At 39.9% G+C, this 15679-nt stretch overlaps 1 protein-coding gene, 1 long non-coding RNA gene and 1 pseudogene across 11 annotated transcripts; 1 reads left to right on the top strand and 2 right to left on the bottom strand.

The window, feature by feature from the left end:
- Positions 1-870: 870 nt before the first annotated feature.
- Positions 871-1034, bottom strand: LOC122013066 (annotated as a pseudogene).
- A 3700-nt stretch (positions 1035-4734) lies between these two features.
- Positions 4735-7719, bottom strand: LOC122010003. Of its 9 annotated transcripts, XR_006119764.1 has the most exons (8): positions 7580-7719; positions 7273-7400; positions 6813-7199; positions 6240-6725; positions 5912-6090; positions 5425-5488; positions 5155-5222; positions 4737-5026 (listed from the first exon to the last, which is right to left on the bottom strand). It is a non-coding gene; the product is annotated as an uncharacterized LOC122010003 (long non-coding RNA). The 9 variants fall into 9 exon arrangements; XR_006119756.1 differs by having other exon boundaries at positions 4735-5222; XR_006119762.1 differs by having other exon boundaries at positions 4736-5026; positions 5155-5488.
- Positions 5891-8336, top strand: LOC122010001 (amino acid permease 4-like). Of its 2 annotated transcripts, none has more exons than XM_042566339.1 (7): positions 5891-6032; positions 6296-6404; positions 6472-6705; positions 6784-6877; positions 6961-7202; positions 7276-7415; positions 7509-8336. In XM_042566339.1, the coding sequence occupies exons 1-7, from the start codon at positions 6024-6026 to the stop codon at positions 8163-8165; spliced, it is 1485 nt and encodes a 494-aa protein (XP_042422273.1). In that variant the 5' UTR covers positions 5891-6023; the 3' UTR covers positions 8166-8336. The 2 variants fall into 2 exon arrangements, with proteins under 2 accessions (XP_042422273.1, XP_042422274.1); XM_042566340.1 differs by having other exon boundaries at positions 6961-7175.
- Positions 8337-15679: the final 7343 nt, after the last annotated feature.

The following is a 15679-nucleotide window of genomic DNA, read 5'->3' on the forward strand; positions in this document are numbered from 1 at the left end:
AAAGTATTAAAAATCCATTGATCTGTTATGAACTCATCCCAAAGTATGGTATGTATATAGAGAGAGAAAAAAAATTATCCTCGGCACGCTCCGTACGGTTTGGTGCGGCACACATCAAAATTAGTGTTGGATCGATCCACTGATCAATCCAACAGGACTAAATCGATCAGTGGATCGATTCAGCCCCGCTTATCTTCTCGCACTCGTCGTGCCAGTCGCGCTCTCTCACCGTCAGCGGCCTCCGGCCGCCTGCCCCCGAACTTTACTATAACCGGAGGGGAAAGTGAACCCAAGGGGTTCCAGCAACTGTTGGGGTTGGATTGTGGCCGAAATTGTTCACGATCGCGAGACGGGTGTGAGAAGACGAGGGTTGAATCAATCTAGCCGCTGCTGGATCGATCCATCGCACGTAAGAAGACCAGCAAGCGGGCTGAATCGATTCAGCCTCGTTTCGTCTTCTCATGTCTACTGGATCGATCCACTTATCGATCCATCACACCGATCCGCACGAATGTGTGCCACAGGGTAATATTTTCGAGTATATATATGGTGGCAAAAAGGCGAATACGCTCGCACCCAGCGCCCCTGCCAATCCGTCTCAGGACCAACATGGAGGAGGTAAATCACGGGCGGCTACTAGCCTTTGGAATAGTGACTAGCATATAAGGGAGGCATTTACCTCGGCTTTACCGAGATTCGAACCTCAGACCTCATGATGGAAACACCTCATGCGCTAGCCACTAGACCCATCCGAGCGGACAATTCATTATAAAAGTATATATATACTCGTCATCGCGCACATATATTATATGTATAATATATTACATGAATACACATAAATTAATATCTCAGGCCCATAAATTGGACTTGTTAAGGTGCATCAAGTCCATGGAGTAGTGCAAAGCAAATGCGACGTTCGATAAACCCCGACAACAAGCTACTGTAACACTCTCGCTTATAAAAAATTAATTTAATATTTTTATATCATACATTAAACTAATAAGAACAGATACTACATTTTATATATATGTTTTTTTTGTTGAGCTCCCGATTATGCCAATTAGATTTTACATTTATGATTTAGGGGTTGAGTTATAGTATTAAACATAAAAATAAAATGAAATGAAAAAAAATTAGATGTTCACAAGATGTGTGACGTAAGAAGTGTGATATATCAAAAAACTATATATGTGGATGATATGGTATGTCAATGAGATTTTACCTTTATGGTGCGTTTGATTGAAGTTATCATAGATAATCTTGGTAATGTAATTACTTGATAATCACATAACGAAAATTATGAGAAATAAAATATAACATATATTGTTTGATTCAACTCAGGTAATACAATAATCTAATTTAATAATTTACTAATTTAACCTTCTTCCTCTTCTGCTTGCTATGTTGGTTTTGGAAAAGAATAGTAGGACGAAACAACTACGAAGCAAGTTGCAGCATCAGGTACTTGCTCAACTACCTCGTTACATGGGGCGATGACATCCCCACCATCACCACTGATTTTGTGTCGATGAGCAGGAGTGTGGAATGTCAACAACCTCTCCGTCGATGTCACTATCTTTCCCTTCACCGCTCTACTGGTGCCCCTTACGAGTGAACCCACACGAGATGAGATCATGACCCTACCACCCCTGGCTACTCCTCCAACAAAGGGATTTTCATCGGGGGCGGATGTAAGGAACTAGGGCGCTAAACACGCGAAAGCGCAGCAAAAAACTTCTAGTTCCTTTATCAGAAGATCCATGCGAAGGGAAGAAACATTACTTAAAACAATCTATACTAAGTTGCATGATAGTGGTTATACCTTTGATGTGTGCTCACGAACTCCAGACAGCTTGGATCTCAGCACGATCATACATTCGCGCCTCTACGTTATCCACACGAACAAGTCTTGCCTTCATTTGTCTGACAAACTCACAAGAAAGAGATGGAAACTACCTAAGGTTGTGCTAGCAACCACACAAGGGGTTTCGGCCAAGAGAGGGAAGGAGGAAGAAGAAGAAGACTAAAGGTTTTTACATAATAAAAATATCATCCAAAATGATATATATATACTCATCTCATGAATACCAAAGGATTTTATCCTTTCATCTTCCAATTCAATGGCTCAAACCATTTCATCTTCCAATCTAATGGCTCAAAATTGATCATTCAATCCAATGGTGCAATTTTGACCATTCAACTTCCTTGGTGAACTCAAATTCACCCAATGAGTCTAACTCATTGATTTTCATACAATTTCGAATTCAATGAATCACCATTCCAATCATTCGAATTGATTCAATAAGTCTAATTTGAATTGGACTTAATCCAACAATTAGATCCAATTGAGTCTTACTCAATAAGTCAAATTCGGATTAGACTTAATCCAATGAACTTATCTCTATATCTACTTGTTCTTTGTGTGTGACCCAATAGGTTCTCGTAACGTTGACAATGTACCCAAATTAACATTTAGATACATAAGTAATGAGTGACTTCTAGCAAGGCATCATTGCTACCCAAGTGACGAAAAAGTCAAGATCCGACCTAACCTGTCCGTGACTATTATCTTGTATGACTTGGTCCCTCTATCCTTGATATCTAGATTAATCAATGAAGTATAGACTGTGTCATCCTCTTATCAACCTTTGTGTTTCTTGATCTCTAAGTAGACACACTCAATCAAATAAGCTCAATATCTCATATTGACTCATTTGCGCATGGTCATATTTTCTTGTGTTCTACTAATCAAGGGGCCCATAGATATCGCTTCCGTCATATGAAAGGGATAGATCTCATCTACATCACTCACATCCCTCCGCATAATTCGTTGCATACCCAATGATCGACTTTATTGTCCACCTTGTTACAGATGGCGTTTGCTGATACCAAAGTATACAACTCCTTATGTAGGAAACCGTAGTGACTTCAGGTCTAAGAACTATTCATACCAATAGTCACATGAGAATGTTTATGGCACTCATATAATGATCCATGAAACATTTTCATGGTGGATCATTCAGTATATATTCTCTAATATATACCCATGTGTTAACATGATATCTCATATTCATGACTTGTGAGATTAAGTCATCCGTTGACCTACATGCTAGTCTCAACGCATTAATATTGTCCTTGTATATTAATACTTGACTAGAAATAGTTAAGAGTAGTGTTCTATGTATATCTACAATATCTCACTATCAATTCAACCAATTGATATGTTGTAGATAAGAACCTACTACCCAAGGATATTATTATACTTATTCAATCGACACTGAATTGAAACAAATATAATAACCAACTTTGCCTTTTATTAATAATGAAATATAATACAAAATTGAACCATTTACAATCATCTCATAATTAGTACTAGGACTAATACTAACATCGGAAACGGAATCGATCTCCTGGTCCTCTTCTGCGCTAGCAGCCTAATCTAGTTCCTCTGTCGCTGCGGCTTTAGTACCGTTCCAAATCTCCCTACAAAGAAAACTCTCGAATCTTCCGCCAAATATTCTGAGATATCCGAGATGGGACATCAACCGACCAATCCCAATCTAATCTCCGTCGAAAGCATCCACAACACTCTGGAATCGTTGAGGGCGTACGATTTCCGAGAACTAGAGGTTGCCACCGACAGGTTCGACGACAAGCACAGAATCATGGGATCTCTTTATAAAGAAGTCATCAACAACGACCCCTCATCCTCTCCCTTCCTGATCGGAGGTTAATTTGGAAAAAAATATTAACCCCGAAATCATAGAAAACCCTACACTTATGAATTAATGTGATTCCGAATTATATCCCCAAATTAATGACATGGTAGGCATGCTCAATTATCGACGATCATTCATTACCTAAATCAAATAAAATTTTCATTTAACCTTAGATGAATAACTAAGGGTATCAATGACAACCCTCAACTACACGTATCTTTAGGGTTTAAAAATTGAGTTATAGTATTTAGTAAAAAAAAAACTTAAACCAATTTTTTTTTTATTTTTTAAGTGTGCGGTCTAAGGCAGAGAGAGAGAGAGAGAGGGAACATGTGAGTAACCTATTCGGACATAGTAATTTAAAAAAAAAAATAGGATTTAAATTAAATAAGTAAAAAAATTTAAAAAATAACATTAAATGCTCACCAGGTGCTTATGTATAAAATAACAAAACTCTCATATATTTTGTTAAATAAATTATATTCCTTTGATAAATTTCTTATTGAACATATCAAAATTAAATGAATAAATAAAATCATTTAGTAATTAAGAGAATTAAATAAAATTAATAAATTTAATGAGTTAAAAATAGAATAATCTCACAACAAATAATTCAAGACAATTAGATTATAAAATTAACTTTAATAGAGAAATAAAATATGTTAATCTATATTACTAAAATATTCTAAATATTATTAAATAAACAATTATAACTAAAAAGTCTATAAAAAATAAAAAAATTCAAATGAACCTGTCGGTTCATTGGGGGCCAACCCATTGAATTGGGTCAATGGATAACCAATCCATTGAATCGGGTCAACAGGACCCAGTTATGGTCCAGTCCAGGTGCGGTTAGTTATGGTCCAGGCTAGGTCCGGTTCCGGGGTCAGGTCTAGACAGTGTGAAAAGGTAGACAGCAAAAGGGGACCTCAAGAACAGAGTCGAATTGAGTGATGACCAGGTATATATGTGTTGTGAATAAGTGTGTGTTTGTGTAGTTCATATTTTGGCAAAATACAGTTTTTATATGGTATTTGGTTCACAGGATTTATCATTCAATACCAAGAAAATACCATTGTATATCATCCTCCTACATGAACTTACCTCATGAAGACTTAAAATGCAATGGTTATTTGTTAGTCTTTTTTCACCCTCATCTTCATGGCCATCCTATGCTCGTTAGAATGACAGTGTCAGTGTTGCTTGGGTTAAGGTACACTACTCTGGCAAGAAGCGACGAAACTTGAAGCAAAGCGTGTTAATAGTCTCGTAGTGCAAACATATTTTGCCATCTTGTTTCTTAAAACCTACAGTAATAGAGGTTTTAAGAATCCTCCTCCATTTAACTACTAGCCATTGCCACCACAGAAACAATAATCAAGATATGACCAACTTGATCCAATAGGCTATAGCCGGAGCAAAAATAACGAGTCACCTTCCTTTCATTTTAGTTTGCTGATTGAATGAAGGGATTTTGAGTTATGAACCCCCAAGTCTAAGTACCTTCAATGAGTATGAAAAAGAATTAGTTATTGGCTGAAGCATAATCAAGATGACAAATTTTGCAAGTTCCTAATAAGAAATTCTGCAAAAGCAATCAACCATTAAATTATGGAGACAAAAAAAGATGGTCAAAGATTCTCATCTGAAAGGCATTTCTAGGGTTCGGTATTCCTGATTCTTTAATAAGAAACAATATACAGACCATTCATATATGGGTAAGCAGATTCTCTGAGCCTCTGAGCACCATTGTTCAGCCATTCTTTTTCCTGGAGTAAAAGAATCGTTTAATAAATCCAGTAAAAGTAATCAAACCTGAGAAAAGAAATCTAAAATCTTTTATTCCTTTCTGAAGTGACCAGAATTTAGTGACAGCAACCCATAATATATTATTCTATCAATTTCATGTCCTCAAGGTGACAAATTAACCATGGTGATCTTTATCAACTTAAAGTTCAGCATTCTAAACAAAAGAGTGTCTCAACAGCAAGTAGAAATTTTATAATATTTTTCCCATTGGCTGGATCATAAACAACAAGCACAATCTCCTCAGTCACACAAAGTGGGAATAAGGAAATGCCTCAAGCAATAACCAATAAAATTCAGTATGAAGGAACTTATTTAGCATCATACTATTATTCCTCTACAAAAGAATGGTTAGAATTTCACACGCGAAGGGAGAAGATGTGCACCTCCAAAGTGTAAAGACCACACTGCCAGTGCCCTATAAAGCCAACGTTGAAGGCCCCCCTATACTCAACACCACCTGAAATCTTCCTTGAGTAGAAGGTGATCATAATCTCAATGCAGAAGGTGAGTTCAAATGTTCAATTTATGTCGTTGGTGCCTTTTGTTAGTTGAGCAATTCCTACTGCAATGACATTTAATCAATCAGAAAGAAATCAATGTTTCAAGTTGCAACCTTTATTTATAATCTATCAGCAGAGTCCAATCTCAATCAGTATTTTAGTTTCAGTACTACAACTGAAGAATTCTTGTAAAAGGAAATGGTTTACTTACTGTTATCTATCCATACTCTGTTGTTTCTCTGAATTGAATTCTTGTTTTGGATTAAGATGCCTGATATTGGCACCGCAAATTACTATCACCAAGCTGCACTAGAACAAGGCCTGCCACAGGAACCCAGCAAATGCTTCGATGATGATGGGCGGCTCAAGAGAACTGGTAATTTAAATGTTCTTCCAAAATTTCAACTCTTCTCAAATTATTGGCTAAGTTTGAGGCTTTACAGGGACTGTTTGGACTGCAAGTGCACACATCATTACGGCGGTGATTGGTTCCGGCGTCCTCTCCTTGGCCTGGGCAATTGGTCAGCTTGGATGGGTTGCTGGTCCCGCCGTCATGTTACTCTTCTCGTTTGTTACCTACTACACTTCTGCTCTCCTCGGTGACTGCTACCGCTCTGGTGATCCCATCTCTGGAAAGCGGAACTACACCTATATGGATGCTGTCCAAGCTAATCTCAGTAAGTCCAATACTTCAAACCTGTCGCAAAATATGAACTTTTGCATCCAAAACTCACTTTTGCATTTAAAAAAAACAGATGGTTTCAAGGTCAAGGTATGTGGCTACCTGCAGTACCTCAACATCGTAGGTGTTGCGATCGGATACACAATTGCTGCTTCCATTAGCATGGTGTAAGTGGAGCATATAAATAGTACCTCATCCTTAATCCATTGTTAAAATTGGATTTTTGATGTTGGTTTTGTTTATGGAGCAGGGCAGTCAAGAGGTCCAACTGTTTCCACAAAAATGGGGATGACAGCCCATGCCAAGTGAGCAACAATCCTTACATGATCATCTTTGCGATCGTTGAGATCCTCTTCTCTCAGATTCCAGACTTCGACCAGATTTGGTGGCTCTCCATCGTCGCTGCCATCATGTCCTTCACCTACTCCGCCATCGGACTCAGTCTCGGCATCGTCCAAGTTATCAGTAAACACTGCACCAAGCCATCAACTAGTAGACATTCAATGACTCAACTCAAGTTCATGGATCAAATATTTGATATCCGGGAATGTGTTTCTCTTACCAGAAAATGGAGGCATCAGAGGAAGTCTCACTGGGATCAGCATCGGCACTGTAAGCGAGATGGACAAGATATGGCGCAGCTTTCAAGCCTTCGGCGACATCGCATTCGCTTACTCCTACTCCATCATCCTGATCGAGATACAGGTATATCAAGATCGCTAAACAAATCCAAAGAGCGAGGTCTTATTAATTTCTGTTCGTAAAAATTCACTGTGGAATATCAACAAACACCCTTAGGACACAATTAAAGCCCCACCGCCGTCGGAGGCGAAGGTGATGAAGAAAGCGACCCTCATCAGCGTGCTCACCACTACGATCTTCTACATGCTCTGTGGGTGCATGGGCTACGCCGCCTTCGGTGACATGGCGCCAGGGAACCTGCTCACCGGCTTTGGCTTCTACAACCCCTACTGGCTCCTGGACATCGCCAACGTCGCCATCGTCATCCACCTCGTCGGCGCCTACCAGGTCTACTGCCAGCCGCTCTTCGCTTTCGTCGAGCAGTGGGCGGTCCGAGCATGGCCCAAGTCCCGGTTCGTCACAGCCGAGCTCGAGATCCCGATGCCGGGCGACCGATCGCCGTACAAGTTCAATCTATTTAGGACAACGTGGAGGTCGACATTCGTGGTGGCGACGACGGTGGTGTCGATGCTGCTGCCCTTCTTCAACGACGTGGCGGGGCTGCTCGGCGCCGTCGGGTTCTGGCCGCTGACGGTGTACTTCCCGGTGGAGATGTACATCGTGCAGAAGAAAGTGGAGAGGTGGAGCACCAGGTGGGTGTGCCTCCAGATGCTTAGCCTGGCGTGCCTCGCCATCACCGTGGCCGCGGCCGCCGGCTCCATAGCCGGAGTGGTGAGCGACCTCAAGGTCTACCAGCCCTTTAAGGCTAGATAATGGGCTCGGCCTGCCCGGTTCAACTGGATCGCCTATTTGTTGTCACTGTGTCAATTTTCATTAAAACCCACAAAAAAATTGAATTAGCGACGACCTATCAAACGTCACTAAAAACACGTGTCTAGTTGCCTTCAAATAATTGCGTGTTAATAAACATGATAGTATATTAAATGTGGAGATTTACGATAATATTCTGATTTTTTTTTCTAGATTCTTTATATTTTAAAATCTAAAGTGTTAAAAAAATGTCTATATTAATTAAATGATATAAGATGATGATAAATATATACATTGAGGGAAAAAAATTAAAGAATATTCAGTTATTATTAGAAAAAAAATATTAAAATATTTAATTAACAAATTTAAGTTTCCAAAAGGCGCACGTACAATTTTAAAATTCTCAAAAGATGGTTTCAAAATTGGAAAAAAATAAAGAATATTTAGTTATTATTTGAAAAAATATATACAAATATTTAATTAACAATGATAATTTTCTAAAGATGCACATAAAATTTCAAAATTCTCAAAAGACGCACTCTGATTTCAAAATTTACAAAAGATTCAACAACTAATTCTCATTTTAACCCTCTATTAACTTTTTATCATTTCTCCTTATATTTCTTCCCTACTTTTTCTCTTTAATTAAATTGAACTTTAATAAATTAATTCTTTAAATTTATTTAATTTTAATTTTAGAATTTTTATAAAAAATTTAAAAATATATATAAAAGAAGGTTAATAAAAAATAAGAAAATAAAAATATGTATTCTATTTTTAATATCTAATTATAAAACAATTAAAAATTAATGAGAGCTGATTTTATTAATAAAAAATAAATTTAAAAAAAAAACGCTTTGAAGCTCATTTTTAAAAATTAGCACTAAGCATGTGGTACTAATGTTATGTTGTTTAAAAATCAATACCACAATTTAAACAGAGCATTGTTTTAGTATTAATTTTTTAAAAAATAATAAACAATGGCATACTTGAACTTCAGAATACTATAAAAATTCATAGGAATTTGAATGAATCCAATTAAAACTTTCTAAATCACTAAAATTCATTATGGACATAAGAGATTTGAATTTTTAAAAAGTTGAAATGTAATAGAAGAAGATAGTATAATAAAGATATTTATGATGTTCATGTCTAATTTTGACATACTTACAATGATTGATGTGTATGTGTTAAGTATCTTAAAGTTATAAACTTTAAAAACTTTCTAATCACTATTGATAATGACTTTAAACTGATATATTTAAGCATATATATAGACTCCGGGTTATTTTAGAAACATGTAACACTTAGAATGGGTATGATCGGATACCTCTAGCTTTATTAATAAGCTTTGACTAAAACCCATTGATAGACATAAGAGATTTGGATTTCTAAAATATTAAAATGTAATGGAAGAAAGTGTTGGAACTCCAAGGTTGTTTTGGTGTGATCAACAAGTTAAGTTAGGTCATGTGTGTTTCTAACCTTGTGTCTAAGTGTGCAGGAGCTTAGAAGCACAGGTAGTCGAGTGGAAGACGCAGCTAGCGAGAAGGACGGCACGCGGTGCCTCCGAGGGACGAGGCGCTACGGAAGAGTACACCGGCGGACTAAAAGGAAGCGTGCAGTGGTTCCGAGGGACGAAAGCCGGTGCGGAAAACTGCTCGAGGAGCAAGAGACGCAACTAGCGAGAAGGACGGCACGCAGTGCGTCCGAGGGATGAAGACTACGGATGAGTACACCGGCGGACGAGAAGGAAACACACGGCGATTCCAAGGGACGAGAAGCCGGAGCGGAAGCCCACTCGAGAAGACCGGAAGTTGGATTCGGGTGAGCCCTTTTCCGGATGGTCGAGATCACCCAAGCGAGCGGATCTGGAGTTGAAGACCCGGACCGAGACGACCAGAGCCGGAGTAGAGGACTCGGACCGAAAAAGTCAACCAGAGCTGACTTTTGGGTCCGGGGCGCCTGGAAGTTGATATTTGACCAGATCGAGTCAAAACTCGATCTGAATGTTGGGGGATAAAATTTATCCCCCCCCCCTCCCACGGTGCCCGGAACCCTTCCAGGTGACCCGACCAAGGTTATAAATATAGCCTTGGTCCAGAAGCTTTCAACAACTCAGAGCAATTCATTTCCAACGCTTGTACGCTTCAGTTTTAGATTAGCTTCTTTGTTTTGCGCTTTCACTGTTGTAAGAGACTTCTCCGCCCGAAGAAGATACTAGTACGACATTCCTTGGATTAACAACCTCCTTGGTTGTAACCAAGTAAATCTTGTTTGCTTCTTTCTTTCTTTAGTTTCTGTTCAATTTATTTTATGCAAGTGTTTTGTTGAAAGTTCGAGAATGGTGTTTTTGTTTTGTTTTACAAGGCTATTCAACCCCCCCCTTCTAGTCGGTCGCAACGGTCCTATAAGTGGTATCAGAGCCAAGGCGCTTCAGGAGGACTAACCGCCAATCGAAGCAAACATAATGGTCGGACCAAGCATCCACCCGCCAAAATACGAAGGGGATTTCGCAACCTGGAAAAAACTGATGCAGGTATTTTTCACAACAGATTTTGAATTAATTTTAACAATGGAACTTGGCTTTGTAGCTTTAGAGAGCAAGGAAAAATCTTAATGGACAAAAAAGGAGTAAGTTGAATACGTGGTGAACGGCAAAGCAGAATACCATCTGTTAAGCGTTCTTCCGCCACAAGAAGTTAATCGAATCGGCAACTACACCTCCGCGAAGGAACTTTGGGAGAAGTTCCTCAAACTGCACGAAGGAACTTCCGAAACCAAGCTCGCCAGAAGAGATCTACTTCGCAATCAACTCACCGGCCTGCGACTTGGGGAAGACGAGACAGTTGCGCACCTGCACTCGAGAATCAAGGATATCATCACCGGACTCTCTAATCTCGGAGAAAAGGTAAGTAGCCGAGCTTCGTTAAGGTACGCTTTAAATTCCTTTCCTAGAAATTCAAAATGGGCATCACTAATAGATGCCTTTTACATTTCAAAAGATTTAGAAAAAATTTCATTAGAAGAATTTTTCTCGACTTTTGAAGTGCACGAATCAAGATGTGCAGATTCGAAGGAGCCCAAAAACAACATCGCCCTCAAAGCTTCGAGAGACGAACCTGAGTCGGAATCTTCTCTCGATGACGAGGAAATGGTAATGATGGTAATAAGATTCAAGAAACTTTGTAAATCTAGATCTACTAACCATCCACAGGGGAAAAATTATAACAACCCGAATTTTTCCTATTTCGAGTTCTAAATGTCCTTAAATTGGAAATACTTTTAAAATATTCTAGAGATTTTTAGGAATTTTTAGAGTATTTTTATGTAATTTTTGGAGGTCGTTTGATATTTTTACTAAACGAAAGAAGTTTTGACAAAAAAATATCTAAGCCGAGGTTTGAACCAGCGACCTTTGACTCGGTCAAAATCCGACTGACCAACTGTGCTAGCGGTCATTGCTGGTAAGTTAGGAAGTGAAATATATTTAAGCTATAGTTGATAACAGAAAATACTTAAGTTAAGAGAGGACTTAAGTTTCTCCTATGACCTAAAACTCCCGAACCCCTCTTCTCCTCTCACGCTCGCGACGGCGCGCGACAGTCTCGGGCGGAAACGCAGGGCTTCTCCTCCGGTGGCCGGCCAAGGGGTTCCTTTGTGAGATCTTCACATCTACGAATCCCTCTCGTCGAAGAGGACACGCGGACGCGAAGGAGTCGTCGAGGAGGCACTTCTCTGGAAACCCTAGAATTCTTCCCGTCGGCTGTGAGTTCAAGAACACGAAGGGTAAGTCGCTTACTCACCTGCGGTAAGGGTAGCTCTCGAATTCTTGCTTCTTTTAGTTGTTTTCTTTAATATATACAGCTGGAAGGGTGCCTTGTGTTGCTGCCGTGGGTTTCATTAGGGATACAAGAGGAGAATTTGTTTAGGTTTTGATTTTGGGTTGCTTTACAATTAGGGTTAAGCTGTGAAGGTGTTATATAGGGTTGTTTTAATTTTACAGCAAGTGAATTTGATCTTGTGCAAAGGGAAAGGGGCAGGGTAGTATCCGTTGGAGGTTCCTGTCCATTAGTTTTCTGTGGGCAGACAGTGAGCACAAATATGTGCTTGACTAGTATGTAGTTTCCTTGTGGACACTACAATGCATGGCTATATGTAGCACTTTGGTCTCTTTTGTTTTTTTTCCTGTCGTGCCACTTAACAGAAGGACCAGATTGTTCAAACTAAGTCTATCCCAAATCCTGCAAACAATAAAATGACACAAGAAACCTTAAATACTTCTTCTAGAGCATGTTTCATTAAGTGCAATTTAGATGTGCTTTCTTCTTACGTTTAGTTCTGCTTTCCTTTGTTTTATTCCTGTTGTAGCATGTTTAAGGAGTTATGTGTGTGAATGTTGCACTACAAATTGGGTTATGTCTCTAGTTGTTTTCCTTAGAAGATTAGAAACTTATCCATGTTTAACTCAACTTACAAAGCTGGTAAATATCAGATGCATAGGGGAGATTTTGTCGAAATTTTTCGGTAGGGATTTCTCGTGGTTTCGATCACACCGGTTAAGTAGAGTTAATAGTTAAATAACGGTCACCTTAGAGAGTAGTAGAGTTGTAAGAAGGGTGGTCGTTACAGTTGGTATCAGAGCAGTCCCCATTCTCTAGCATCACACATCAGCACCAGCTTTGCCGTCTTCAAGTAAGAAAGTATTTAAGTTTTTCCTTTTATGCTTTCTTTATTATTTGCAGTAGAGAGCATTTGCTTATATGCGCTTTAGTAAGATAGAAGTTTAGTTTCTCTTTTATCCATATACCTAAGTTTGTTTAGAAAGGATAGAGAATATATCATGTCTTTCCTTTTTCTTTGCCTAATTAGATGTCAAGAAGAGGACGTCCCCATACCGCTTGTACTGAAGATCGAGCACAGGAGAACGAGGAGCCCAGAGCAGCTAAACCAAATCTTTCTGAAGTTGTTACTCAACTCCAGAGACAAGTAGCAGAGCAGCAACAAGTGATCGTCAATCTGATGGCGAATCAGCAGTCAGTCCCTCCCACTCCTTCAACCATCAATGTGGAGACTCCAGTGGTGACTGAGGTTCCACCAGCCGCCCTGGAAGTCCCCACAGCACCTAGAAGACAAGAAGCATACCTGATACAGTGGCTGAAACTGAAGCCAGAGAGTTTCTCAGGCATGACTGAGTCCTGGGATGCTCAGGCTTGGTTCAAGACACTGGAGAGCACCATGGAGCTTCTTGACTGGCCAGAAGTCGAGAAGGTCAAGTGTGCCTCTTTCTGCCTATCAGGAAATGCTCGTATGTGGTGGGAGAGAGAGAGTTAAGAGCAAGAGAGTGGTCAATCAGATGAGCTGGACTGACTCCGAGAAAGAGTTTCACGAAGAATTATTCCGCCAACGGATCACCAATAAGCATTATGAAGTGTTTATAGGATTCAGAAGGTGAACCATCCTTTGAGTTCACGGGAGTACCAAAGAGGAAGACCCAGAAATTCCTCTCCTCCCTAACAACTCACCAGATGTTAGCTAAAGGATGTACTGGTTTTCTTGCGTACATTGTGAATACAGAAGAACAAGAAAGACCCAAGCAGGAAGATGTTCGGGAAGTCTGCGAGTATCTAGAGGTATTTTTAGAAGAGCTACGTGGACTATCTCCCAATAGAGAAGTAGAGTTTGAGATTGAACTGGTTCCTGATACCGGTCCAATTTCAAAAGCTCCATACCGCATGTCTCCAACAGAGCTGAAAGAGTTACAAGAACAACTTCAGGAGCTGCTTGACAAAGGCTTCATCCGCCCTAGTCATTCACCATGGGGAGCTCCTGTGTTGTTCGTCAAGAAGAAAGATGGATCTATGCGGATGTGCATAGATTATAGGGCTCTGAATCAGGTGACAATCAAGAACAAGTACCCACTGCCCAGAATCGACGACTTATTTGATCAATTGAAAGAGGCAACGGTGTTCTCCAAGATAGACCTGCGCTCTGGGTACCATCAGTTAAAAGTGAAGGAAAATGATATACCCAGAACGGCTTTTAGGACCAGATACGAACACTACGAGTTCGTAGTCATGCCTTTTGGTGTGACTAATGCACCTGCAGTTTTCATGGACCTGATGAACAGAGTGTTCAGAGAATACCGTGACAAATTTGTCATCATGTTCATCGACGACATTCTAATCTATTCCAGAACCTCAGAGGAGCATGACACGCACTTGAGGATAGTACTGCAGACTCTTCAGCAAAAGCAGCTTTACGCTAAGTTCTCAAAGTGCGAGTTCTAGTTAGAGCAGGTGGCGTTTCTAGGCCACATCATTTCTAAAGAAGGTATTCAAGTAGATCCAGCCAAAATAGAAGCGGTCAACAACTGGAAGAGACCTAAGAACGCCAGGGAGATCAGAAGCTTTCTTGGTTTAGCTGGGTACTACAAAAAATTCGTGGAGGACTTTTCCAGGATAGCTTCTCCACTAACGGCCTTAACCAGGAAGAATAAGAAATTTGAATGGTCAGACAAATGTGAGCAAAGTTTCCAAGCATTGAAGAAGAGATTGACCAGTGCTCCTATTCTGACTGTTCCAGCTAGTGACAAGAGTTTTAACATCTACAGTGATGCCTCCAAGATGGATCTAGGAGCTGTTCTCATGCAAGAAGGAAAAGTGATAGCTTATGCTTCTAGACAACTCAATGATTATGAAAAGAACTACCCCATTCATGATCTTGAGCTGGCAGCTGTGGTCTTTGCACTAAAACTCTGGCGACATTATTTGTATGACGTTCAGTGCAGAATCTTCACAGACCATCAGAGTCTTAAGTACTTCTTCACTCAGAAGGACTTAAACATGAGACAGCGTAGGTGGCTAGAGTTGGTCAAGGACTATGACTGTGAAATCCTCTACCACCCAGGCAAAGCTAATAAAGTGGCAGATGCACTAAGCAGAAAATCCAGTGCATCCCTGATGTCTTTGTCATCATTAGCCCTACCACTGCAGAAGGAGTTGTCAGACTTTGGAATGGAAATTATTCATGGGCAACTCTTTGCATTGACCTTAGAGTCTACCTTGCTTGAGGATATATAGAGAAAGCAAAGTGAAGATCCATATATCCAAAAGATCAAGCAAGGGATACAAGAAGAAGGAAATTCAGAGTTTCGAGTATCAGACAGTGGAATTCTTTATCAGGGGAGCCGCCTTTGTGTCCCCAATGATGAAGAGCTGAGAAAGAAAATTTTAGAGGAAGCTCATAGTACACCTTACTCCATGCATCCTGGTTCTACCAAGATGTACCAAGACGTGAAACAGATGTTCTGGTGGTCTGGACTCAAAAGAGATGTAGCTAAATATGTCAGTACCTGTCTGACATGTCAAAGGGTCAAAGCAGAACACCAGAGACCAGAAGGAGTTCTACAACCTCTCCCAATACCAGAGTGGAAGTGGGAAGACATATCCATGGACTTTATAACAGGTCTCCCAAGAACCACAAATGGATATGATGCGATATGGGTAATAGTAGAC

This window comes from Zingiber officinale, chromosome 8A (genome assembly GCF_018446385.1).
Source record: "Zingiber officinale cultivar Zhangliang chromosome 8A, Zo_v1.1, whole genome shotgun sequence".
NCBI lineage: Eukaryota > Viridiplantae > Streptophyta > Magnoliopsida > Zingiberales > Zingiberaceae > Zingiber > Zingiber officinale.

What these genes read in the sequence shown, in the direction of transcription:
- LOC122010001 (XM_042566339.1), top strand. An exon ending in GCTGCTTCCATTAGCATGGT is followed by an intron (nt 6,878 to 6,960) that starts GTAAGTGGAGCA and finishes TTTATGGAGCAG; the next exon opens with GGCAGTCAAGAGGTCCAACT. An exon ending in CTGCACCAAGCCATCAACTA is followed by an intron (nt 7,203 to 7,275) that starts GTAGACATTCAA and finishes TTCTCTTACCAG; the next exon opens with AAAATGGAGGCATCAGAGGA.